This window comes from Aspergillus pseudoviridinutans, assembly GCF_018340605.1.
Source record: "Aspergillus pseudoviridinutans IFM 55266 DNA, scaffold_1, whole genome shotgun sequence".
NCBI lineage: Eukaryota > Fungi > Ascomycota > Eurotiomycetes > Eurotiales > Aspergillaceae > Aspergillus > Aspergillus pseudoviridinutans.
In genome coordinates this window covers 4533328-4559141 of record NW_025091281.1, presented here as the reverse complement: position 1 = coordinate 4559141, position 25814 = coordinate 4533328, and the positions used below count along the sequence as shown (strand labels likewise).

Here is a 25814-nt window from a genome sequence, read left to right as displayed (position 1 = left end):
GACACTCGGGCACAGACCAGCTGAGCGGGCTGAAGAGAGTCAGCCACAGCCATGATCCATGCTTAGCTGTGCGACTAGCAGACTAGTTGCTGATATTAAAGCGCTAATCCATGTCTACTGGCCAGTCTGATGTCTTATTTCGATGCTGATCCCGCAAGGCCTCCCGCGTAACCTGCTGGATACTGTCTGATTCGCGGATGCGGAATGGGGGCGCAATCATCCCAATCGAGAAATAATCGCCGTCTTACTGAATAGCAGAGGATACTAATACATTGACTCCTCTATGTCAATACCTGCTTGGAATACTTTTCATACAACTCCGGATACCATTTCTGGCCTACATCCGGATGGCTCAGAATACGATTTCGCAGATGTGCCTCCCCGAACTATCATCGTTAGACCAAGACAACAATACCAGGTAGACCAGGTACTTACGCAAGAGTACAATGGCGACAGAAACTCGCTCGGGACATCCACTGCCCTCTTCTTGCGATCATCTGACGCCGGGATCCGCTGCACAATATGCGCTGCTGACTCTTTGAGCTGGGCCAGGGTGAGATCCAGCCGCACCCCAAGGAAGAAAGGGATACTATATCTGGTCTTTGAGGTTGGTGCCTGTTATTATTAGCTGCTGATATCAATCAAGGATGGATCACAACATACAATAACGCGATGCGTTGTGGCCGTACAGATACCCCCCGTAATAGCTTCAAATCCCTGCTGAATATTCACCACCAGACTCCCCTCGATGGGCGGCGCATCAATCCATTCGCCTTTTTTATTGAGGACCTGCAATCCGCCTGTATCATCCTGCGAGAGAAACGTAAACAGTCCGGCCGAGTCCTTGTGCGGACCGACACCCTGCGACCCCGGCGGAGACTGTGGGTACTTGACGAACTTGAGTCGGTCCATATTCCCCTTGAACGCTTCAAAGGTGGTCGGTGGTAGAGACAGACATTCGGCCACAAGGCGCATGAATGTCTTGGACAACTTGGCCGACTCGGCGATGTACTCCTCCACCAGTTCTCTGGCACCGGGGTAATCGGGGTACTACGTCGTCAGTCATCATATTCAGCGTCCAGGAAGTTAAACATACCTGGCTGTCCCCCTCAAGCCTTTGCCAAATCGGATCATTGGGCGACCACGACTTCATCCCGGGGCTCCCAAAGTCAAATTGCTCCCGCCAGTCGGTTTGTGAGGCCGTTGTCTCCGCGCCCAGCCGGGTATAGCCCACGAACGCGGGGGAATTGATCATGTTGCATTTGTCTTTGACTTCGGACGGTAAGGCAAAGAGATCGGGAAGGGCAGCATGCGCCTTTTTAATAATTGCCTGAATTTAGTCAGTACAGTACACATCATGCGATCATGCGGTGCAGTTGGTGTACCTCCATGCCATGGTTGGTCAGGTACAGGAATCCCACCACGAAGATGGCTTCCCGCAGCTGGGCGAGGGTTTCTTCTTTGGTGGAGGGATCTTGAAGTCGACCAAAGTCGATGATGGGGATGGAGGAGAAATCAGCCATGTTGTGTAGTTGTTTGATGACCCTGATAGCATTGAAGATTGAGAGATCTCAGTGATGAGGGGAAGAAGAGGAGAAGAGAAAGGGAAAGCGGGGTCGGAAAGATTGCCGAGTGGATCGGATCTGATGGCGGAATTAACTGTCCAGATGGCATGATTCTATGACAAATAAGATATAGGACGTTGAAGAATAGGGCTACTTCATTGAGCCATTGTCGGAAACACCTTCTGATTTCGTTTCTCGCTAGTTTCCCTGGATATACAACAACTTCACCATGAAAGACAACATATCCCGTCTGCGGACTGGGCCCAGGGTGCTCGGCTCGACGCCCATGCCATCCTCCCCATGCGCGCTTGTCTGGCGAGAATAACCTTGAAAATTGCTACGATTTTCTGATGCAGTTTAAAGTACTCCCTCATATGTATTGATCCGAGTCGTGTGAGGGTATATTCCCACCCGGCCTCCCACGTACGGCCAATACTACGGCCAATACGGGACGCCAAACAAAGTGCACGACACTTCGCTCCATCCACCAAGGCCGTCGACGCTATACAATATGATTGTCATCTGCGCGGTGCAGTATGTGCTTTCCAAGATGTTGAATGATGCCCTGAAACGAATGAAGTGAGATGAATAGTTTACTCTCTCGTGCGCAGGTTTACACTTGAATCCTAGAAGACTTTATCTTTGTTGCTCTTAGCCAAATTCTACTGCTTCATTCACCAGTGTTTTTCCACCCTTTCTCTCATTCACTGTCACTTCTCTCCATGCTCTCTTCTGATTGCTGTTTACAATATTGCTGTCTTAGGCTTAGCACCGGCGCTTTTTGCATCCATTTACTGGCCCTTTGCTCTCCTACTCTACTGTTATCTCATAATGCTGCTCCATATGCCGTCCTTATTCATTACTCTTTCTCTTTATTTCCTGCATCGTTTCACTACACACTTTTATAAAGTCGTCTTCTGATTGGTCGATATTATAAATTGAGAAAGTTGTATGTTGATGTTTAGTTTCATCAAGCAATAACTTAGGCTTTGGTAACCAATATGAAGGAACAGTTCTTACCTCAAAGGATCCCAGATTTTAAACTCCCAGTCGCCAACTGATGGATCCCTCTTACCGATACCAATCCTCTTTGTGAGTCCCGTTGGTGCTACCCTCCCTTCAAAAATCTCATTGAGATCCTTGATCGGCGTCCGTGCGGCGTCGGGCTCAATCCGGTCCGCGACGAGCTGCTGCAGGCTTAACCGCGCGCGAACTTCCTCGATTTCTTTCGTCCGCGCGGCCACTAATTCCATGATGGTCAGGTAGACGCCGAGTCCGATGAGTAGCCCCATTGAGGCTACGAGGAAGTACAGGGGTGTAGTCGGGACCCGAGTGAGGATGCTGCTGGTACGTTGCTGGACGTAGCGAACAGGCGAGGATTGAAGTGCTCCAGAGACGGTAGACAGTAAGACCTAACTATATGCCAGCGCGAATGCATTAGCCATATCCTGGGTGTTATTTACTAGGAGAGTGCCTAGATTAGCTGCGGCACGCAGCTGGAGATCACCAGACCCTAGCTCTGACTCTGCTAGCACTATAGCTATTATAATAGAATTATTACTAGGACTTATAATAAACTGAGTGATAGTGCTGTTAACTACAGTGTATTAGATATTGTATACAGTAATTTTATAGAAAAACAGATATCCTACGCCACTAAACTCCTGGGCGATGACGCCAGTGTTATTATTCTGGACCAGCCTAAGTGTATTGCCCAAGGCTGGGTCCATGAATCCACCAAAGCTGATGTAGAACAGGTTGTTCAGCGGGGCGTCCATACCGGTGAAGTTCTGGCTACCCGTGGCATCGGTAAAATAATGCTTTGAGAAGAATCTCGGGGTTGCGTTGACAAGCCCCCACCACGCAGTGTACTTTTTGCAGTGGAAATATGAGCCCGATCCGGACGTGATGTTGGCTCGACTGACATCGCAGTCCGCTGTTGCCGAATCGCATTGCGTCGAGGCGGAGAATGTTGTCGCGACAAAGTCACGATGTTGAGTCCGGCCGTTACTGGGTATTCCCAGAAAGGCATGGGTCGGGGCACCCGTGCGGAAACATTAATACTTCTTGTGGCCGAGACGTTGTTGAAGACCTCCAGGGTGGCGATTGGATCTATGAAGTAGCCGTTTCTGATATTGGGGTTCAAGGAGCATGGCTTGTCCCATTGCTCATTGAAGGTATTGTCCTGGCTTGTACAGTTGGAATTGAGAATCTTGCTGTAGGTTGCCATTTCGCTTGGAAGAGGCGACACTTGCGTGAAGTCGGTCGGCTTTGTTTCAAGGTGTAGCCAAGTATCTCCCGTGAAGACCAGAGCTCTGTTGAGATCAACTGGCCCTTAGTATAGTCATTCTCCAAAGCATTCGCGGAGTTTCCCTACCCAAAGATTAAAGAAGCGCAAGCAATCCTCCCAATGGTCATTACCTGTGGAGGAGGCCTCGTCTCCTTGGAACGCTTGCTGAATGCAAATTTGAGCCACCGCCATACTGCCATATAACCCGCATTCTCCACCAAGTCTAGCGTTAAGTAATACTGGAGCGGCGACAACAGCGCATCCGGCAGGCAATCTCTCGTGCTTTTGAGAACCGCCGAAGCCAGAGGATACGCAGCTAATCCGACAGCGAAAGTAGTCAAGAATCCAGCCACTGTACTTGACAGTGATGCGATCTTCATCAGGAATGCTGGATTGATGTTGACGTACAACACGCCATGATCGCTTTGGGCCAGATCCTGGATCAAGGCGCGGCTGACCACATTATTTGTTACCCGGTAGTGGAAGATGAGGAAGAGGAGAACAGCGACGAGGACTGCCAGAGGAAGCGTTAGGATGAGAAACGCCGTGAAAATGTTCGTGTATTTCCCGGTGATTCGACTCGACGTGCTGTGGTTGTCGGTCGCTACCGTGACATAGGCAGAATAAGGAGCCACTTAGGGCCCTGGAGAACACGAAAGAAGTGAGACGGCTTGAGAACATTCATGATTGGCAGTCGGCTGAGTTAAATACGAGCTCTTTCTAATTGCAACCGGTCACTGTGTGGCCTAGTTCAGACAGTCCACAAGCAGCCAACAATATCCAGGCTGCGAGGCATCTTCAAGGACAGCATCAGTTCCCACCTATCACTCTTGAGCAGCTGTTTGGTGGCTATGTTGTTGGGCTGCAGGGTCAAAATTAGTAGCCAATCTCTAGACTGATTTAGCGAGAACGCGTATTAAGGTTCGAACTAAGTGATAGGTCTAGCTTGCTCCCTATCTCCATTTCTTCTGCTGCTTATACGTGAAAATATCATTTATGCGGAGTAAGTTATATCCATTTCAGTTATATTTGGGTTTTCTTCGGGTCTAATCAATTGTCAGAGCAAGATGAGATAGTATAGGATAGTAATCCCTGGAAGTGAGTGAGATAGAGGATCAGTCTTGGATGCAAAGGTTGATTGATTGATTGAAGAATGAATGCCATGGGACAGGTTGAATTTACCCTATCGATGACTAAGGTACACGGTGTTACAGGCCGTGATGCCAAGAATACCAAATTACTACAGGGCAAAAGGGATTGTGGGCCAGTCAGTATAACGCCTGTCTAGCGGGTAAGTTACTGCTCCATGTTTCGACATCAATTAACGACTGCAGCAGCGCTACCCAAGCTGGACTACACCGGTTGTGAACAACATTCAATTTGGGGCAGGACTATAGGGAGGTAGAAACCAGAGGAGTGGTAGCAGGTAGTGAAACCAAGTGTGGGAGAAAAGTTTGCTGTCAGTATACTAACATTAGTGGCCTCGTCGGCACTGATAACTACTTGTAGTCGGCCAAGGCGCTGAGTATGGCTGCAGTATGAGTGGCGTAGGATCGAATCAATCAAACTATCAAATCACACTACGCTCTGGGGCAGAATATTGAGTTTCACCTCAGCTGCAGCTGAAAAACCGAAAGCACGACGAAAATGGACTTGTCCACTCCCTTAAGATAGCACTGTTCCCTTCCAAATCATTGGTAGGGGTTCTTCCTTTTACCAAAATTCTCTAGACCGCCATGGTTCAGAAAAAACGCGTCCGCCAAACAACCACAGCCCTCTTCACACAGCTTCCTACAAACGGGCGAATTCCTTTCAAGCAAGTTCTACAAGCGACTTGGGTTGCAGTGTTTGCTCTCTTTATCGGAATCTGCTTTGTTCTCGCAATCGCCTTCTCCGCAGATGGAAAGCCCACAAGTAGTAATAAGTGGTATGAATACGCTCCGACGTTTGTCGCTTTGGGAGCAGTCGTACTTCGAGGGTCGGTCGCCGCTTTGCTCGGGATTGCGCTTTATCAAAACCTGTGGCAGAATGTTGCCGCGCCGGCCAAGGCTAATGAGGAGCCGCGCCTTGAGACGGGAGGGGAGGGAGGCATCCCGTTAAAGAGCGTTGAGTCGCTGCACTTGTCTTCGCGTTTGGCGGTCGGCATGTTAGCCTATCCGTTGTTCAGGGCTGGCTGGATAATTGGTTTCCTGGGACTTGCCGTAACCTCTGCTGTCCAGCCTGTCCTGCAGTCCGCCATTACAGTCAGGCAAGAGAGGCAGATCGTTCCTATAGGTTTACCGATATATCACCCCCAGTTTAACGGATCGCTTGCCCTAAGCGACGGAGCATCAATGCTTGCAGCGGGTCCGACGACAATATCAAGGAGGTCAGCAGTCGCAGCTCTGATGGGAGAGAAAAGCGGACTTCGTTACACAGATGCCAACGTTACTGGTATTGCAAATTTTGGCCCCGTCAAGTACCTCGATGTTACCTGTAACATTGAAGCTCTCCCTGGAAACAAATCCAATGCAGCCGGCTGGGACTTATACAATTTCACCTACCGATATCCAGACGCGGGTCCGACGTCTGATTTGACCAAATTCCAAGATGTATTCAATACCTCGGTCCTGTATGACGGAGTTAAAATTTGGGTGGATGCCAAATCAAAGGTAGAAGTGCAAGCCGTCATGTTCAACAACACACATTACCTTAGGCACCTATGCATGGTTCAAACCGCGATTGGAAGCTGTGCCACTCCTATTACAGCCGGCATTGGAAGCATGGGCGACCTCACCTGCTTGAGAGGTCAGTTTATTAATGTCGACAGCGATCTCGCTAAGGCCGGTTCATTCTACGGACCGGCTGGTGGAGTGATGTCTCTATTCGGCTCTTTTTTAGAAGTATTTGCCGGAAAAGCGCTGCTCGATATACGTGACAGACTTAACCCTGGTAAATCTCTGTTTATGATGGGAACCATGGTCGCGGATACGGATAAAACGCTCGTCATGCCGTCGGATCTCTTGTCACATATGCAGCGAGTGCTCTGGGTCACGCCTTTGCTCGCAAAATTCGGTACTCCGGAACAAGAAGCACTAAACGTCACAATGTCCGTCTTAGATGAGCGTAACGTAATCGTCTACAAAATTGACAAGCCGCGAATCATCGTCACGGTCGCCGTCCTCCTTATCATCGGTCTCGGGTGTTTGGTCTATCTATCTCTTTGCAGTAGTGGAGCTTGCGGACGTCTTACAAGAGACAGCTTGGTTCATTCCCTCACAGTGGCGGGCCCAAATGGCCCTGCGATCAAGGGGGCGTGCTTGGCTTCTTTGGACGAAATATTGGATAAAGCGGGAGATGAGAAACTCAAGTTTGGTGTGCTTCTAGCGGCAACCGACTCGGTAAGCGGACACCTTGGGTTTGCAGAACAGCCTCTCGCACCGGGATCTCACGAGAGTACACCAGTTACAACTGTTGGAAAACCGATGCCAGGGAGGTGGTATGGGGGTCAGGGTTGCCTCAGAAAAAAGAAACCTCAAGTTGAAGATAGATAAAATGGTAGCTTAGTTCAATTGTCACTGCAGACAAGCTCGAGCTTCCCGAGCGAAACGATCCGAAGGTCTGTGTGTTGCGGCTGGTCAGCAAGTGGCTGTGCAACGAGGCAAATGGAAGATGGATGATGATCCAGAGCTACTCGAAAAAGCAGCAGCAAATAAACTAGCGGAGTCGATGGCAAACATTGTATTGAACGAGGAGAGCACAGCCGGGTTCAAGATGCATACTTTAAGGGAATCAGATGCAAATCAGGTGGTCAAGATTACTATTAAGGAAGGCAACTTCATTGACTTCAATTCCCCATCGGGGGACGCCAGTACAGTTGCCGTCACTCAAGAGCGGATTGCCATGGCTGAGGATGATGTGACTGCTTCGGCTTAAGGATGATGAAGAAGGGTTGTTGCAGGCACAAATAGGACGGCGCTATTGTTGAGGAGGAGCCTTAGGGGCTGTGTCTGTCTACACTCATTTAAATTTGCGGAGATGGATGGATTAAGGTGGAGGGTGTTACTATTCCCAGGAAATTGTTTAGTTTCAACATTGCTGGCTAAAGGAGCAGTGACACTGGTTAACTATATTTAACTCATAAGTTAGTGTTATTTCAACAGGTGCAGCACTGCCCCTCTTTTTACCACTGTTTTACAACTTCTAAGAGAATCAGAGTGCTTATTACATGAAACCTTGACCCTAATATGGGATGCAACCTCAGCCCTGCATCTTATGAGCAGATGCATTCAGGGCAGCTGGAGGTTTTATCTAATCATATTCCTTACCAAAAAAAGGCAGCATGTTCTGCCGCCATCAACTGATGTATATTCGGAATTAGCTTCTTTATTCTTGCTTCCTCGTCTTGGAGACCTGTTTGACTCCGTTAGCCCAACCATGGCTAGTTAACTAACAAGAAATCCACGGCCCTATTCCCTTCCTGGTCGTTTCAGGGCATCAGCGAGCGACAGCGCGCGTCGTCCATCCAGTATAGGATGGTTGTTGTCTGCGCTGTGCAGTATGCGCATTCTGAGATGTTGAATGATATTACCAATGGGACATATGTAGGGTGTGACTGAGAAGGATTCGGTGCCGTTGCTCGCAAAAGAAGGTTGCATTTCCATGTAGAGAGCTTGTTGCCATGTGCTCCTCACTTATCCCTAGCTTGCCTTTTTCAGACTGGTTTTTCCTGGCTTTTAGGGTTCTAGGGCTTGATCTGCATGTTTTCCTCTCCTGATTATTCCATTTACTGCTCTACTGCACTTAGCTTAATATTACACACTATTACATATCACTGCGCGACGCACAGCTGACATACCCCTTGCTGAGGCACATCTTTATTTTGGCGCCAACCCATTGGGAAATAGCAGGTGCTGTTTGGCGGACACTTCCAGGAATTGAATACAAACTCAATAAAATCAAAGGTCTTAAGAAGATAATTAATGTGAATAAACCTTATTTTCCTTCTGCTTGGAGTTTGGTAAGAGTACTGATTTGGATGTATATATGACCTCTTTTGCCTTCTCCATATTTGCTTTTGTCAAAGATACCTACTATATTTGGGGACAAATTATTGGTTGCCGCAATGGCTCAGCACTAAAAACACAACACTACCCCTCTATTTGAGTCATCTCAGCTGACAGTTCGACCTTCCAGCTGGATGGCCCTACACCAAGGTCATCTTTCCAGGGGACCAAGTTAAGCATATGTCAAGTCTTGGATTATCTATAATATGCAAAAATGAGCTTCAGACACGACGACTACACCGTAGCATGGATCTGCGCCTTGCCGTTGGAGATGGCAGCGGCAAAGGCCATGCTGAATAAGGTCCATTCTCCACTGCCCCAGCCAAAAACCGACCATAATGCCTATACACTTGGGAATGTTGCCGGTCACAACGTGGTGGTGGCCTGTCTCCCGTCAGGTGTCTACGGAACCACCTCTGCTGCAACCGTGCTTGCCCACATGTTGTCAACATTTCCGACTCTTCGATTTGCGCTAATGGTGGGCATTGGTGGTGGTGTGCCCAGTAAGAAGGCAGATATTCGCCTTGGTGATGTGGTGGTTAGCATGCCGACTGCTGCCTCTGGGGGCGTGATCCAATATGACTATGGGAAGACACTTCGTCATGGACATTTACAGCTCACTGGATCGCTTAACAAGCCCCCGCAATACCTGCTCACCGCAGTATCTCAAATACGCAGTGAGTACATGGTCAGTGACTCTCACTTCAAGAAAGGTATATCAGAGATGCTTCAGAAGCAACAAATTTCACGGCCAGACCAAGACTGGCTGTTCAACCCGGATTATCACCACGAGAGCAAGTTTACCAACTGTTCAGAATGTGATCAGTCTCAGCTAGTGATTCGTCCAACACGAAAGACTAACGAGCCGGTCATTCACTATGGGCTGATTGCTTCTGGGAATCAAGTCATGAAGGATGCTAAGACACGAGATTCTATGGCCGAAGAATTAGATATCCTCTGCTTTGAAATGGAGGCAGCTGGGTTAATGGATCAGTTGCCATGCCTCGTTATTCGAGGTATCTGCGATTATTGCGACTCCCATAAAAACAAGGAATGGCAAGAGTATTCTGCTCTTACCGCTGCTGCATACACTGCTGCACTACTGGCTGTTGTTCCTAGTACCAAGATTAACGCTCAACCAGACCAAAGTATGTGATTCCGAGGAACTCAGATACAGTGCTAACCATGCCTAGAAACTGAGTTTACTGCCGAAGAGAAAGCATGTTTGCGCGATCTGTTCATTACAGACCCGACAGATGACAGAAAAGCACTCGAACGGAGGAAGGGACATCGTGCCCCTGGTACATGCAGGTGGATATTGGGAACTGACGAACTTAAGAACTGGCTCCAGATTGGTGAAAACGGTGCTCAGAAAGAGTCAAATATATTTTGGCTATACGGAAACCCCGGAACTGGAAAGTCAACCATGGCCATCACATTAACGGAAGAACTTCCAAACCAAGCTGAATTCCTTAGTGGGAAAAAGAGGCTTGCCTACTTTTTCTGCGATTCCGGCTCTGAGCACCAGCGGACTGCAACCTCTATCCTACGGGGGCTTCTTTATCAATTAATCACGCAGCATAAATCTCTGATGAAGTACTTGCTTCCGAAATATACGGAGCAGAAAGCAAAATTATTTACTTCGTTTGATGCATTATGGTCGGTTTTGATGGACATGGGCCAAGATCCCTCTATTTCTGGAACCTACTGTATCATCGATGCTCTAGACGAATGCGAACCAGACGACCAATGGATAATCCTACACGAAATTGACCGAACCTTTAGCAATTCAAAACCACAACATTCCTCGTCAAATGCCATGCATTTCCTGATTACCAGTCGGCCGTATCCTGAGATTCGTCGGTATCTATCGTCTTTTTCTCACAGGGATTTGTCTGCTTACCCTGCAGTCACAACCGACTTGAAAACAATGATTCAGGAGAGGGTTGACCGGTTAAGCAGACAAAACAACTACCCGAGGTCAGTGATGACAGAAATATCACAGATCCTGGAACAGAGGGCAGAAGGGACTTTCTTGTGGGTCGGCATTGCTTGTGATGAATTAGAACGAGTCCAGGCAAGAAAGGCAGTAAAGACGCTACAACACTTACCACAGGGATTATATTCTCTGTATCAGAAGCTATTCGATACAGCTATTACACAGTGCGATGAAGATGACAAACCAGTTATCTTGAAACTTGTGCGCTTTGTTGCGATTGCACGACGTCCATTCACAATACCAGAATTATCCGAAGCCTGCGAGCTATATCCTGATGATGACAAGGCTAGCCGCTTTCTATTTACCAGAGAGTTGATCGATTCGTGTGGTTTCATAATTATTGCTGAGGATCGGAGGGTAAGACTGCTTCATGGATCGGTCAGGGACTTCCTGGTGAAGGATGCAGCACACGTGGACGAACTAAAATCCCATGCCGCACTGGCGGAGCGGTGTATTGCATCTATCATAAGACACTACCGATCACAGGCGAATGGGAAGAGTATACTGCCGAAAACCATCTTTCTGAACTATTCAGTGTCATTTTGGCCGATACATGCGGGACTTGCCAAGGGTGAGTTTATGTTGCAAGCTGAACAGGCAGCATTCTTCCAGCTTGGGTCAAAAGTTTGGACAAAGTGGTTGGACCATTATAACTCACTCTCCCGGAAATGGCCATTAGACGCTGGGTTCTCTATTTTCCATGCGGCGGCAAGATGGGGGATCGATCGTCTGATTTCATGGGGATGTCATGATTTCAAGGACGGAGTTTTGATCGATTGTGATTTCAGGACAATGAATGGTGTGACACCATTGGAGGAAGGCGCACGACATGGGAGGCTTTCCACCGTGGGTACACTACTAAGGCATATGTCAGAGAAAGAGATAATACACCAGAGGGTGGTTGAAGCTGCAGCACGCAATAGCGAGAATGGAAGGGATATCATGAGACTGCTGCTTGAGAAACGCAGAGATCAGATTCAGATCACAGCAGATGTGGTCAGGGCTGCAGCAGGAAATTGGAGCTGTGGAAAAGACGTTATGGCACTTCTCCTTGATCAACAACGAAACCAGGTGCACCTCACTAAGGAGGTGGTAGCCACAATCATTGAGAGGTTTGATAAATCAGTGGTTGCGCTCCTAATTGATCGACACGCAGATCATATCCAGATCACAGAGGACATAGTCAGGGCTGCAGCAGAAAACCGGAGCAGTGGAAAAGACATCATGGCACTCTTCCTTGACCAACAAGGAGACCAGATCCGGATCACTGAAAATGCATTATCCACTATGGTCAGGATGTTCGACGAAACCATGATTACACTTCTGTTAGCTCGGCGAGGAAACCAGACCCAGATTATTCAAAAGGTGATCAGGGCTGCAGCACAGGATTACAAGATGCAAAGAGTATTTGTCATTGATATCCTTAACCGACTTGAGCACCAAACACGCTCCCTCACACGCTCCCTCACCAGGCAAATCCTATCGGTGATTAGAACATTTCACCTTGCATCAGTGACAAAACTGCTACGAGAGAAAGGTGATAAAATTCAAATTACCGAGATGTTTCTAAAAGCTGCAGTAGAAAACCGGAATAGTGGGAAAGGAATTACAAAATTCCTCCTCAGTCAACAGAAGAACCAATTTCAGATCACAGAAGAGTTACTCAGCGCTGCAGCACAAAACCAAAAAGATGGGAAAGATATCATTGCACTCCTACTACATTATCAGGGTGATAATATCCATGTTACAGAAGGAGTGCTCAAGGCTGCCGCAGAGAATACTGGGAACGGGGTCGAAATCATAAAACTTCTGCTAGACCAACCGGGAGGCCATACCCAGATCACAAAGGACGTACTCAAAGCCGCAGCAGGGAACACTACAAATGGGATGGAAATCATCAAATTTCTGCTTGACCAACAGGGGGATCCCGTCCAGGTCACAGAGGACGTACTCAAGGTTGCAGCAGGAAACACTGGGAATGGAACAGAAATTATTACGTTTCTGCTTGACCGAGAGCGGCAGGCCCAGATTACAGAAGAGGTACTCAAGGCTGCAGCAGAAAACGAGTTAATCGGACAATCCATCATGGAGTTATTACTCAGACGACAAGGAGACGTGACGATAACAGAGAGGGTCATTACAGCTGCCGCAGGAAATAGACGGAACGGAAAGAAGGTTCTGGAATTACTATTTGAGAAGCAAGAAGAGCAGATAAAGGTCACCAAGGAGGTGATCAAAGCCGCAGCAGGAAATGAGGGTAGCGGAATTGACATCCTTGCTTTTTTGTTTGACCAAAGTGATGATGACTTTCAGATCGCGGATGGTGTTTTGCTCTCGGCTGCTTCTTCTGGGAACGAAAATGTCCTTGCTTTTCTATCCAGCAAAATGGGGCTCGCGATTGATCCTGGAATGCTATCCATCGCTCGACTCTATAATGCTGCAAAATTAGGCAAGACGGACATTGTGGAGCAGCTACTCTTTCAAGGAACGCCACCAGATACGCGAAACATGCGAGGTGTTACACCTCTCTGGATTGCTGCTTCAAATGGACACCAGGAAGTTGTCAGAGTCCTTCTTCAGTCACATCAAGTTGATGTTAATATTCCAAGCATAGCTGGAAGACCGCCAATATTTTGGGCAGCAGCTGAAGGTCATACTGGAGTAGTTCGCCTACTATTAGAGGCGGGCGCCAACCCTAGAGTGACTGATACTAAGGGGGACTCCCCTTATATTATGGCTCGGAAGCGTGGTCACTGGGACACCGCAGAGCTTCTGGAAGAGCATTTAGATGCTGATGTTCCCCAAGTCTAAGATATTAACAGAACTATAAACATACTTTGTTTACCTCCTTTGAGTCGCAGAATCGTCGAATCTCCCAAATCTCTGCAGGACCAGTCAAGGACCGCACTAGGCAACGATTACACCAGTGAAGAAGATCTGAATCATCCAACGAAGTACAGAGTACGCGCTCTTAGTAGTTGGCGACTCCTAGGGATTAAATCACTCACTGTTCCTGATCGTAGTACCTGTCCTGGCATTGATCATCACTTGCATAACCCCAGCATTCGGGTAGCGAAATGCTCCCATTTTTCCTTCTTCACTTTAGGTTGGTCTACACAGGGAAATTACATCCCATCGGATTCATAGTTCAATTCATTGTCTGGTTGTTTCAGGACCCCAGCGTTCGGCAGCGCGCGTTGTCCAGTTAACAGTCCATATGGCATGGTTTATGACAATCGAGTTTCGTCAATTCAACAGAGTCGATCCTGCATCCGAGAACTTCGCTCCATCCGCCGAGACCGTCAACGCTGTACTGGAATGGGTGTCGTCTGCTCCGTTTTGCTGTATGCGCACGAGGTGTTGGATGATATTACGAATGGGAAGAATGTGGGGTGATGCTCGTAGGGATTCCGTGCCGCCAGGGGTAGGCTTTCTTAGAGTCTGGAGATTGGAATAACTACGAGGGGTTGGTGGGACCAGGTGACGCGCTGGGCGCGCCGAATCACCCCAAGATGAGGAACTTGTAGATGTCGTTTCCATAGCACAGAAATGTAGAGAAATCAACCTAGGTATGTAATTGGCGGAAGGAGTGAAAGAAGTATCAACTATGTACAAGCAGCAATCCATTATCCAATCCATATCCATCTCCGGCTATTCCGTCTGGTCTGAATTAAAAGGTCAGAGTCTGACCGGCCGTTCCAACAACGGCCGCCTTGACCTTGCTGGATCCAACCAGAGAGTACGAGTACGGAACGCTGGTGAGGGTACCCTGCAGGGCGGCGTTCTCAGCGCCTCCAAAGTCATTGTCCTTGGAGACGGCGTAGCCGCTGTCAGTCGAGTAGAGGGGCTTGCTGGAGCCGACGAACTGGTTGGACTCGACGAGGACCTGGGCGCCGTCGCGGGTGTTGATGCCGTCGCTGACGTTCTCGAAGTAGCTGTTGTAGACGTGGCCGGTGCCGAAGCGAAGGGAGGGGGCGCGCGAGTTGATGTTGTACCAGTAGTTGTTGGCGTAGGTGACGCGCAGGTGGCCCTTGTCCTCGTCGCCGTTGTTGTCGGAGTGGCCGACCAGGGACGCCTTCCAGTGGTCGTGGATGTAGCTGTTGGAGACGGTCACGTAGTCGGCGGCGTGGGTGAGCTGAAGTTGTCAGTATATCGTTGCATTTCCGGTTGACTAGCACGTACATCAATCAGACCGTCGTAGTAGTCCTTGTCGTGGTCACGGTCAGAAGAGACATCGACGTGGTCGATCCAGACATTGTTGGAATATTCTGTCATTCGTTAGTCGAGTACATTATCAAAGGAAGGGATACATACGAACGCCAATGGCATCTCCATTGGCAGCCAGAACCTTCTTGACTCCCAGGTTGCGGATGATCACATTGGACTTCTTCTTGACCAGACTGTCCACAGTTAGTCATGTCCGCGTAGTACAAAGGTGTGTACGTACAGGCCGAATCCCTCGAGAACAGCTTTGGAATCCTTGCCGATGATGCTGGTGTTGCTGCCCACCTTGACCTGGTCGGCTGTCTGCTTGATGGCGCCGCTGACATAGACCACCTTCTTGGTGTCGCTGGAGACGGCAGCCGTGAAAGCTGCGTACGAGGAGACGGTGGTCGTGGTACCGCCGGCACCACCGGTGGTGCCTCCGTTCAAGCTGGCGTAACCAAAGGCAGCCTTACCAGTCAGCATTTAATCGCCAATCTCAGCAGAAAAACATACATCGTTGGCGCTAGCACGCTTCTCGAACGAGTTGGTGGTAGCGGTAGGAGCAGCCAGGGCCAGTCCAGACAGACCACCGGCGACAAGAGCCGCAAGGAACTTCATGATTGTTATGTTGAAAGAAAAGCAAGTACCGGACTTGACGAGCGAAGAGAATGAAGTGAAGGAAAGTAAGTGAAGAGAGCGGATAAGAATCAAGACCAAGCCTGTTGAGCCTAGAGAACAAACCTCATCGCAGGCGGCATCAGGGAGCTTTATATACCTGGGAGCCCCTGTATTTCCAAATCGGGCAGTACACCTGTGTATCTCAGACACGCTGCTCAAACTGGAACAACACCCCAGACACCAGTCCTCTTGGCAACCACTCTTGGCGGCCAGTCTTGGCCACGGCACCTATTCTCGAGCGACTGAAGTGGAAGAAGCGTCTCCATAGGTGGACGGACTCCCAACGATCGGCGTCACACGACTCCGGATTCGGCCAGGACGATGGCGTATTGCAGAAAATAATTTCCGTCCGCTGGGACGCACCACATCATGTTTATCCCTGTCAAGCACAGCCGCCAAGCCCATCGGCGGTCGGCATATACGCTGAAAAGCGTCTTATAGCGCCTGATCATCATTGATGCAGAAGCCAAGGCTGGGGATTCAGCGGGGTAGAAGCGTCCGGAGAGCGTCGGAATGACGCTCGATGGCAGCGCACATGATGGAGGTATCCAACATTTGATCGGCAACGGCAAGAGTCAAGGTGTCTCGTAGAATATCCACAAATGACGGAGTCGTGTGTCAAAGCTTGTCCTTGCAGTTCATTGCCAAGAAAGCCGGGGTTTCAGCTGCCGTATTGGCATACGTCGTGATAGGGGGTGCGACTGGCCAAAGTTGACGCTGTGGAGAGATTTTCATGAGAGCAACAGTATTTTCCATCAATTGCTTTGCGATCTCCTGAAAATGAGTGTCTTGACGAATCCGATCGTGACGAGACTGTTGTCCGAGGTCGTTGATCCGGAGAGCTGTATTCCATGACCCATCGTGGTGATCATCGCGAGGAGTCTACGCGACAGGTGGAATTGAGGGCTTTATGGAATAACAAGAATGTCCGAGAATTAATCAATCCGGGGTCAAAGAGCTGATGGCCATATCAGAAGTGTAGAATCGCGCACAGGATGGTGCATGGAATATGGCATCAAGAAGGAACAGGGGCTCTGCCAAGTCAAGCCGGGATCTGGATCCTGACTGTCCTGACTGACTCGTGGAAATTTGATCAAGAGCTATCAATCTTCCGCATAACGTGGATGAGTCTCTCATAATGATACATTACCATTGGAACGCTCTCGTATTCGTATGATCCCAAAAATGCAATCTAATAGACACAACACAAAAAAACAGCCAAATATGACGATGGTAATATCCAAATACGCAGATCCCGCAATACAATGCAATGTGTGCCCAATTGCCCATCCAAGCTCCATAACCATATGCAACGACGATATGCCAAACTCCCATCCGGTCGACAAAACTCCCGTACCAAACCCATCAAGCCCCTCCGCTATAAATGATAATCCTTTTCAAACGAATATAGCGACTCCTGCTCCTCCATCGGCGTCGGAATGCTGACCTTGGTCGCGTCAAACTCCCATGCTGCCTCGCGCGCCTCTTTCGAATTGCGAATATAGAAAGGCAGCGTCCACTCGCGCAGCCGGCCCTCCAACAGACCCATGTCCTTGTGCTTTTCCCACATCCGTCGAGACGACTTGAAAGCTTCGTTGACCGTCTCCCGTCGCAGGTCTTCGTAGGCTTTGAATGCCTCCGTGAGCGGCTCGTCGCGGTATCGAGCCAGGATCCGAGAAAACACAATCGCGTCGTCGAGCGCATATGCCGCTGATTCATCGCGCGGCGGCATCTATACCAGAATTAGCTGAGCACACCCCTGAGCCAAGATAACATACCGCATGTGCTGCATCTCCCAGCAAGATCGCTCGCTGGGTATGCCACCGCCCTCCAGGCCGAACCTGGTACACTGGGTACAACATCCAGTCCGCCGGGGTATGGATCATCTCGCGGATGCACGGGATCCCAGACTTCCCGAATCGATCCTGCATCTCCTCCTGCAGGGCTTTCCGGATGGCATGCTGCTTCCGCCAGTCCTGGCCGGCTTCGATCCGGTACCGCGGGAGCAACTCCTCGGCGAATTGCACAATGGCCGCGAGGAAAATCTGCTCCTGCTCGCGGTCGCAGTAGCTCGCCAGCAACGTTCCATGCCGGGAGATGTTCATGGATGTCGAGCGGAAGTGGGTGCGGGACTTGAGCGTCTTCGCATCAACGACGCCCTGCAGGAACGAGATCCCCGTGTACTCGGACGGAGACTCGGGTGCGACCCATTGCGTCCGTGTGGCTGAGTGCACGCCATCACATCCCAGGACCAGATCTGCCACTGCCGTCGTGCCGTCCTGGAAGTACAGGATGGCTTCTTCGGCGGTCTCTTCGCCCTTGACCAGTTTCTTGCCGAAGACAATCTCAATGTTCCGGGTGCGCTCGACGACCGCCAGCATTGCTACGGAGAGGATAATCCGCATCACCCGTCGGCCCTTGTATCCATTGTACCCCTGGCCATGTTTATGGGTAAAGTCGATCGATCCCAGCGACTTTCCCGACCGGCAGGAAAAGAACTGAATAGCGTCGACGTCGGCTCCGCCTTCGACTCCCAACCGGTCAAGTTCTGCAAGCACTCCGAGCTGGTCGAGGTGACGCTGGGCGACGGGAGTGAGGTTGATGGCACCTCCAGAAGTGGAGAGGATGTCATGGCGTTCAAAGACGGTGATCTTCAGGTCCGGAACGTATGGGGTCAGCTCCTTCGAGATGGCCAGAGCACTAGCGATGCCCGCAATGCCGGCCCCAACAATCAGAATCCTTTGAGGCATGGTGTGATGAGAATATGGTATCGTACGACCGGATTGTCAGAATCACACTTTAGCACATGGAAGGGGAAAAATAAAAAAATGAAACAAGACCCTCTAAGCGGGGCTGCCGTGATTTTCATATCCCGATTGCCAACTGACAACCGGACTAGCGAATGTCAGATATTTGTTAAGAAATAATAATTAGCCGTCGTCGAGACTATCTGAGGAGCCTTATCAAGTAGCGTAGTGTGGAAGTATGGAATAGCGTCACTCTCTCCACGCACAAAGAACCAAATCACAGCAGGCCAGTCAACCTCGCCACAATGACCTCTGAACGCTTCGAGACTATCTATGTCGAACGGAGCAACTAGTCTAGAATCTAAGGACAATCTCGAAACCGGGAGAGCTTCCGTAGAGCGCTGGGGCACAGTGATCAAGGACAGGTCACATCCACGGATATACAGAGTACGGCGAACAATGGGACGGGTAAAAACCTAAAAGTAAATAGAAATCCGTCTTCGGCCGGAATGGAGACTTCTCGGAAAATTGACATCATCCATCATCGCATCGGCTGCTTCTCTGGCAGCTCACTTCTGCATGCATGAGTTGACGAAATTTTCTTCAGGCACATGCGATATTGCCGGGATTCTCTTAGTACGAACTCGTCTGTCATTCTGCCAGACTGAGTTAGCTGCATAACGATGCCTCTTAGACCAGGAATGTCGACCACTTACAGCGCCTAGACTCGACCGTTGAGGGGCAAAAGTTCCAGGCGTCTTCTCCCGGCCCTTCCGGCGCATCCCCGAGGTCCGCACTTCGGTAGCCTGAAACAAGGTTGGGGCAACTTTTTCCTGTTTCTGTCGGTTTTGATGGACTGGAAGGATCAATAAAATCAGGGATGGAGTTTAATCCACGATCCGTCCATTCGTTTTCGGGGATTGACGCCGAGGCACGTCTACTCCGTACGGAATGCCCAAATGCCAATCTATTCTACTCCATAGTCTTCAAAAGGGGGACAATGCGGGTCGCGGGATTTAGGAATTAAGACGCAATGGCCTTCTTCTTCTCGTCTCAAAAGTCCGATACACTTGATAGGGGTAGCCCGGAGGTTGTGCTTCCCCTAACACTATCAGTCAACCTTCCCTAAACTTTTACCTATCTGCAAATAGAGTCATGAATTGTTCCTTTGTTCTGAGTCATCATGTCTATTCATGCTTTTATTTTGTTTTGAGCAGTCCCAATGACACGCGAGACTTGATCTGTCGTCTATTTTGCTGCAGGTCACTGTCAAAGGAAGTCCACGGTGGAGTTCCATGCGCTTTATCCACTTATCTGGTCCGTGTACTCCGTCCTAGGATTCGAGCACTGGAGTAGTATCCGTATATTAATATAGTATCCACTCCGTTGTCTTTCTCTACGGTGGCATGGGAACAATCGACCATTCCCTGCCGTTTTGAATCATGCCGCTGGCTACTTGGCTCGTCTTTCCCACAGAATGACACTACGACATGAATCACGGAAGCGGGTCCGGTTCAAGGCTCCCGTGGTCGAGATGCGCCTTGGACTTAAGGTTCCAATAAGAGTTGACAGCAGAAGCGGCGCATATTGCCGCTGAAACCAATTAGCAGCGCGTCAGAAACGATGAGTACTCCGTACAGAGATCCTGCCAGACTTACCGATCGTACTGGTCATTTCATAGTATCCAATATGCTCCGCCATGTATCCCGAAAGGATGGGCCCGAAGAAAGCTCCAATGGTCCAGCTCTGGCTGCAAATCGACATGGCCCTGGAGTATCCGCCATGGGGTCCGAATATGCCAGGGTGGCGTTTCTCGATTTCATCAACGGTCGCTATTCAAGATCAGCGATGCACCACTGCTGATGATCGACATGACTTACCGGTAGCTTCCAGCACGCCAACACCATTCAGCAAAACGGATACAATCCCCACAGCCGTCACGTCCATAGCGTAGATAATCTGGCCCCTGTGGCCTTCATTTGCCCACGGGAAACGCTTATCCCCGGGTACCCCTAGCAGCCACATGAGAGGCGCCAAGCCGAGGAAACCAATAGTGGTAGGGATCCGTGTTCCAACGCGGTCCTTCAACCAGCCACAAAGAGGACTGAGCGCAATGCCAGGTCCTTGCAAGGCCAGAAACATCAGTCCCGCCGGCATACTATCCCAATCGAACGCATCCCGGACGTGCAGGGGAAGAGTCGTGTCGAAGCTGGAGATCAATATCGCAAAGACAAAATAGCCCAGGACCCCGCTTACGAACTGACGGTGTCGAAACATGTACACGTAATATTGTAGACCTGTCTTCTCTTCGATTGTCTCAGGGGCAGCCGTGGCGCGAGGGGCGGTCGATGTGTCATTGTCCGGGTGGAGGAGCGGCGAGTTCTCCTCGCGTGAGCCGTCGTCTGCAGGGGAAGAATCCGATTGCTTCTCTGCAATCGAGCCTGATGAGATAATGAAACTTGAAATGTCGGTTCCGTCGCTCACCTCTCTTTTTCCGGGAATTCTCCAGCATCAACAACCGCAGAACAATATCCACAAGAAGGATCGCAAACGCGCTGGTCCAGGCCGTCCAATAACCGCCTATTTTGAACAGCACACCCGAGACCATCGGCCCTGCCGACAAGCCTACAGCCGCCGCCACCGAGATGATACCGTATATCATGCCCAGACGCTTCGAGTCAACACTGTCGGCTATCGTCGCATACCCCACTACCCACATGAACGAGCTGGCGATGGCTTGAATAAATCGGCCGATGAAAATATGGACCACTACGATACGACATACCGGTCAGCCTGCGGTTGAGGAACACCTCAGATTGATCAACGTCACCCACCCGACGTCGCCAGCGCCAAATAGGCCGAGCCGAGGAGAGCGGCCACCAGCGCCGACAGCAGCCACACTCGCTTCGACGCCGACTTATCAGCATAGTGTCCAATGAAGAAATTCAGTACGACGGCCACACCGGCACTTTCGGACAGCAACGCGAAGCTGATCCGTTGTGTCAGCGAGGAGTCTAGACCGAGGCGATCTTCAACTACATAGGGGAGGATCGGGACGAGGAAAGTATATAGGAATGTGTCTAGGTGTTGGTTGCGATGCGTTAGTCAGAGCGCAATGATCAATGGATACGCCTAAGCCCACCCGTAAACAGGGCCATTGCCATCGCGGTGACAATGAACCACGAGGAGGAGCGCCATTCCTGGCCCCATTTGGCCTCACGGACGGAAGTGAGATTCATCATGAATCTTGTGATTGTGAAAGGTTAGAAGAGAAGTGGAAAGAGACATTGGAGATAACAGAAAATTCTGAAGATTAGCAAGTGACTGGGATGCACGCCGGTCTCGTATTGTGATAGCGAATTGCTGGGGTTGGACCCACTACATTTGCAGATAAAGGGCTCCACTGCATGGTTAGTTTAATCAAGTGCATGTCGACTCAATGGTCTCAACAATCGGTGTGATTGTAATAGTACTAGCCAATCTGACGGTTTGGCCTTATTAGGCAATGATATTGGCTAACGAGTTAATGGAATTGGTTAACATTGGCTGATTGAGTCATCGGCCGGCGCAAACCCCGCGGTAGCTGCATTGCTAAAGCCTCGGTCACTAAGTCCTATCCCAATCGAGCATAGATAAGAAATCAGTTGGCAGAGCGTCAGTGTGAAGTCAACTCCATAAGGAATCTGAAGGTTCCCAGTTCGATCCCGGCTCGACTCATTTTTCGTTTTGCTTTGTGATCCTTTTTATCGTGTTGCTCACGGCATATTTGGTTGAACTTTTTAAAGATAGCAGACCCAATGATCTTTTTCATGCTTGTGGGCAATAGCTGCAGGTATTATGCAATGATTGTTGCACAACCACATCATGGTGGTCTTATCACTGCCTATCCACGTATCGTCCATCCACAGGTAATACACAAAATTGATCTTTCAACATGAGATATATTTTGAATACGTAATAGAACAGAGACCGTGCCATTATTGCTTCTACTATTGTAATATTATAAGTGTGTTTCATGGTCGAAGCAAAGCACTATATATATATCTCGAGAGAAATCCATATTCGCAGCTCATCCAGCCATCAAACCACGAAAGTAACATACATCGCTCACATTGTCGGTATCAAGCAATTATAATAACGTGAAGCATGATCTCATCAAAAATATATAAGAAATGGAGAACTGCTCCAAAAACTTCACGCTGGAAGTTACACCATTGTCTCCTGGTGACAAATGATCCGCCATTCTCCATCCGAAGCCTGCTGCCACGTTGTCGAGCCATTCGCACGGTACGTCTTGTTTCCTCTGGTAGCCGTGACCCGGTATGTAACCGTACCCGCCATAAGATCGATGATGATCACCCGCACTTCATCCAGAGAGTAGGTATCGAATCGGTGGAAAGGTGGCTTGACGGCATCCTTGATCTTGTTCTCGCCCTCTAGAGTTAAGATAGGTGCTTGAGGGAATATCATGTTGACTTCTTGGTGGGAGAGTTTCTCGATAGCCGGTCCGGGGTCTGCGGAGGTCAGAGCCGTCCACAGGGCGCGCTCTTTGATGAGGAGGTCCTCTCGGATGCGATCGTGCATGGAAGGCATGGTGGCTGATAGGTTAGACTGTAGATGAAGGGTCAACAATAAGGATAGTTAAAAAAGAATCGAGACTCTGAGACGTACACTCGCTGGATGCTTCTAAATCAGGCCGGCTGAGGTGAATCGGTGTCTTGTTGAGTGGGCGTAAGGGGAGTCGGATTGCACGTCAACCGCCTAAGTTGGGATGCCGTTAAGTATGGGTATTGTTCCTGAGAGCTGTCATCCAATTCAACCTTTGGACAGTTCCATGGATATAAAAAGGGAGTGGGAGACAGGGGGTGACGTCATGTGGCTTCTCCCCACGTGCATGACGTGGTGTCATCTCGCTTTCTTGTCTCCAGTGCTCCAGATAAAAAAAGATTCGCTGCGATCGAGCGGGATCTGCCATCATGAGCAGTCAATCAGTATGTCAGGATTGATGCTCCACATGCGTCATCTCGGCCGGCCAGTCGTGTCCTGGTGGGACGCCGTCATTACTCTATTGAGCCAAGCATTTGCCTAGTGGTTAAGCTGTCAGTCTGACTCCCGGATCTTGATAAGATCAAGAGGTAATGCTCCTCGAATATATCTAGATGGCAAGCCGAGGACCTGCTCTTTGCGACCACAATAGAGGCATCTAGCTTTGGTCAAGTCAATCATCAAAACCAGAGTACCCCGCCGCGGTAACGTTATCTTATCGCCGATAGCCGATAAGGTAAGGAGGAGTGATGGATGAGAGAGGCATCGACGACAATAATGCTGCAGCCACTGACTCAGATGGAAAACTGAAGTAGAGCTCAACATTCTGTTCGTTTTGTGAGCGTCAGTCTATCACTAAGCTACGATATCTGATGATACTCTCGCTGGGGATTGATGGAGCAGGCATCTACGTCTCATCATTGTTATTCTTTCTGTCGTCTACAGTGGAAAGGAGAGTGTTTGTACGACATATGTATGGCTTCCTTGTCCGAAGAGCACTAGACAACATATAGCTCTAGACGTCACAGCCACATAACAAAAGCGCAGCTGTCCAGCCTGCCTCCTCGTTCACCTACCCCGTCCAGCCAAGTGACCTATACTAAAGCTTTCCCTGTCCCGCACTCGAAGGAACGCTAGTCTGAACCACGGTATACGCCGACGCAGAGGCAATATTCTTGCCTTCAAAGTCAGATAGGAAGCCCGTATCAGCCTGGTCGAAGGTCCCCGAGCTCCCGAATCCATTGACCTGGCACACGCGTCCAAGGTAGGTCGAGCAGTCCTTGTTCGTGGTGGTATCTGGCGAGGTAAACAACTGTCCATCAACGGGGCTCTCAACAATGGTATCGATGTTCTGGAAGACGTTGCCCTCAGCCAGGACGTAGCCGCCGGATCCGATTTCGAAGGCGTGTCCGCTGGAGTCGTACCAGTAGTTGTTGACCTGGGAAGTTAGTTTGACCTTGCAAAGAGAGGAGGGGACATACTGCGTGGAGAAGGGTGTTACCCTGGACTTTGGGACTGCGGCCGCTGAAATGGTAGATATAGTTGCCTTTCAGAGTGACCAGATCGTTGGATCCGTCCAGGTAGATACCCCAGTAGGTGTAGCCGTCGCAGGTGGCGGAGTAACTGGTCAATCCGTCGAAGTAGTTGTTGGAGATGGTCACCCGGTTCGAAGCGCTGGTGCCGAGGACCAGATGCTGGCGGCCAACCCGCGCGGTCTACAATGCATCAGAATGAGCCAAATGATATCGGATTTTGGGGAGCTGACCGTAACGTGGTCTATCCAAACCATGTCGGCATCGTCAATGGTGATTGCGTCACCACCCCAAACGTACTTGGGGTTGATATCAGTGATGGCGATGTTTCTGAAAGCATTAATTACTTCTGTCCTGTCCGCAAAGGGCTAACAAACTTACTGGATAATAATGTTGCTTGCGCCGCTGACAATCCGCAGACCCTTACCCTTAATCACACCACTGGACCCAGATCCAAGCAGTGACTTGTTAGAATTGACGGTGATGCCTAGGACACCGGCATTGTCACTGTAGCCGTTAGTTATGCCCAGGTCAGAAACTAAGCCACTACACTCACTAGGTGACGGATACAGATGGGGCATCAGGCTCGTAGTTGGTACACCAGTCATTCTGGTTGATTGCCAACTGGCACGCAGAGGCAGTTCCCCAAGGCGCACAGCCAGTCGCTGTGGTCGTGCCTTCGGTATCGGTGAAGTCGAATCTGGTCAACAGTTAGCATCCACGTACTCCAAGGGTGTATTCTGAAGACATACGTCTTGGTCAACACAATCACACGAGCCTCACTGTCTCCAAGATATGACACAAGCTCGTCGGTGGTACTGGGGTAGACGGCTGTTGCACTTCCGCCACCAGTGACGCCCTTGGCGAAACCCTCCGCAGCGCCGGAGACACTGACGGCGCTGGTGCTGGCGATGCAGCTTGCCACAATGGTAAGAAGATTCTGGTACTTCATCTTTGCGTTGACCAAATTGAGTCTACCTTACACCAAGCAACAGTCGTCGACTTGTTTATATACTCGAGTCATGATACCAAGCCTCTATCAGGGTGGAGATTCGGCACCCCACAGGATTACGCAGCCAATTCAGCCACAAACATATTAAAGGCTTGCACTTATGAAGAAAGCAATATAATTGCACCTATGGAGAAAGCAATATAAGAATCAGGGGAAAGTCGCTCCGATTGGTGGACAGAGGAATAACCCTCGAGG

General features: G+C 49.7%; 9 protein-coding genes across 9 annotated transcripts; 2 read left to right on the top strand and 7 right to left on the bottom strand.

The window, feature by feature from the left end:
- Positions 1–281: 281 nt before the first annotated feature.
- Positions 282–1523, bottom strand: Asppvi_001585 (isopenicillin N synthase family dioxygenase; the record flags this gene model as incomplete). The annotated part of the gene is made up of 5 exons (XM_043297880.1): positions 282–386; positions 436–615; positions 664–1050; positions 1097–1330; positions 1386–1523. The coding sequence occupies 5 exons, from the start codon at positions 1521–1523 to the stop codon at positions 282–284; spliced, it is 1044 nt and encodes a 347-aa protein (XP_043153815.1).
- A 1058-nt stretch (positions 1524–2581) lies between these two features.
- Positions 2582–4540, bottom strand: Asppvi_001584 (uncharacterized protein; the record flags this gene model as incomplete). Its single annotated transcript, XM_043297879.1, has 5 exons — positions 2582–2977; positions 3218–3485; positions 3548–3880; positions 3943–4443; positions 4491–4540. The coding sequence occupies 5 exons, from the start codon at positions 4538–4540 to the stop codon at positions 2582–2584; spliced, it is 1548 nt and encodes a 515-aa protein (XP_043153814.1).
- A 1051-nt stretch (positions 4541–5591) lies between these two features.
- Positions 5592–7770, top strand: Asppvi_001583 (uncharacterized protein; the record flags this gene model as incomplete). Its single annotated transcript, XM_043297878.1, has 2 exons — positions 5592–7330; positions 7419–7770. 2 exons carry the CDS (start codon positions 5592–5594, stop codon positions 7768–7770), a joined length of 2091 nt encoding a protein of 696 aa, XP_043153813.1.
- A 1344-nt stretch (positions 7771–9114) lies between these two features.
- Positions 9115–13710, top strand: Asppvi_001582 (uncharacterized protein; the record flags this gene model as incomplete). The annotated part of the gene is made up of 2 exons (XM_043297877.1): positions 9115–10048; positions 10094–13710. 2 exons carry the CDS (start codon positions 9115–9117, stop codon positions 13708–13710), a joined length of 4551 nt encoding a protein of 1516 aa, XP_043153812.1.
- An 859-nt stretch (positions 13711–14569) lies between these two features.
- Asppvi_001581 (pectate lyase family protein) lies at positions 14570–15723 on the bottom strand (the record flags this gene model as incomplete). The annotated part of the gene is made up of 5 exons (XM_043297876.1): positions 14570–15034; positions 15082–15167; positions 15214–15299; positions 15347–15573; positions 15619–15723. The coding sequence occupies 5 exons, from the start codon at positions 15721–15723 to the stop codon at positions 14570–14572; spliced, it is 969 nt and encodes a 322-aa protein (XP_043153811.1).
- A 1438-nt stretch (positions 15724–17161) lies between these two features.
- Positions 17162–18533, bottom strand: Asppvi_001580 (FAD-dependent oxidoreductase; the record flags this gene model as incomplete). The annotated part of the gene is made up of 2 exons (XM_043297875.1): positions 17162–17515; positions 17562–18533. The coding sequence occupies 2 exons, from the start codon at positions 18531–18533 to the stop codon at positions 17162–17164; spliced, it is 1326 nt and encodes a 441-aa protein (XP_043153810.1).
- A 1492-nt stretch (positions 18534–20025) lies between these two features.
- Positions 20026–21769, bottom strand: Asppvi_001579 (putative MFS multidrug transporter; the record flags this gene model as incomplete). The annotated part of the gene is made up of 6 exons (XM_043297874.1): positions 20026–20123; positions 20189–20362; positions 20411–20959; positions 21015–21299; positions 21365–21610; positions 21673–21769. 6 exons carry the CDS (start codon positions 21767–21769, stop codon positions 20026–20028), a joined length of 1449 nt encoding a protein of 482 aa, XP_043153809.1.
- Positions 21770–22736: 967 nt separating this feature from the next.
- Asppvi_001578 (nuclear transport factor 2 family protein) lies at positions 22737–23123 on the bottom strand (the record flags this gene model as incomplete). The annotated part of the gene is made up of 1 exon (XM_043297873.1): positions 22737–23123. One exon carries the CDS (start codon positions 23121–23123, stop codon positions 22737–22739), a length of 387 nt encoding a protein of 128 aa, XP_043153808.1.
- A 1051-nt stretch (positions 23124–24174) lies between these two features.
- Asppvi_001577 (polysaccharide lyase family 1 protein) lies at positions 24175–25559 on the bottom strand (the record flags this gene model as incomplete). Its single annotated transcript, XM_043297872.1, has 6 exons — positions 24175–24513; positions 24557–24790; positions 24841–24937; positions 24989–25114; positions 25164–25307; positions 25360–25559. The coding sequence occupies 6 exons, from the start codon at positions 25557–25559 to the stop codon at positions 24175–24177; spliced, it is 1140 nt and encodes a 379-aa protein (XP_043153807.1).
- Between the last annotated feature and the right edge of the window lie 255 nt (positions 25560–25814).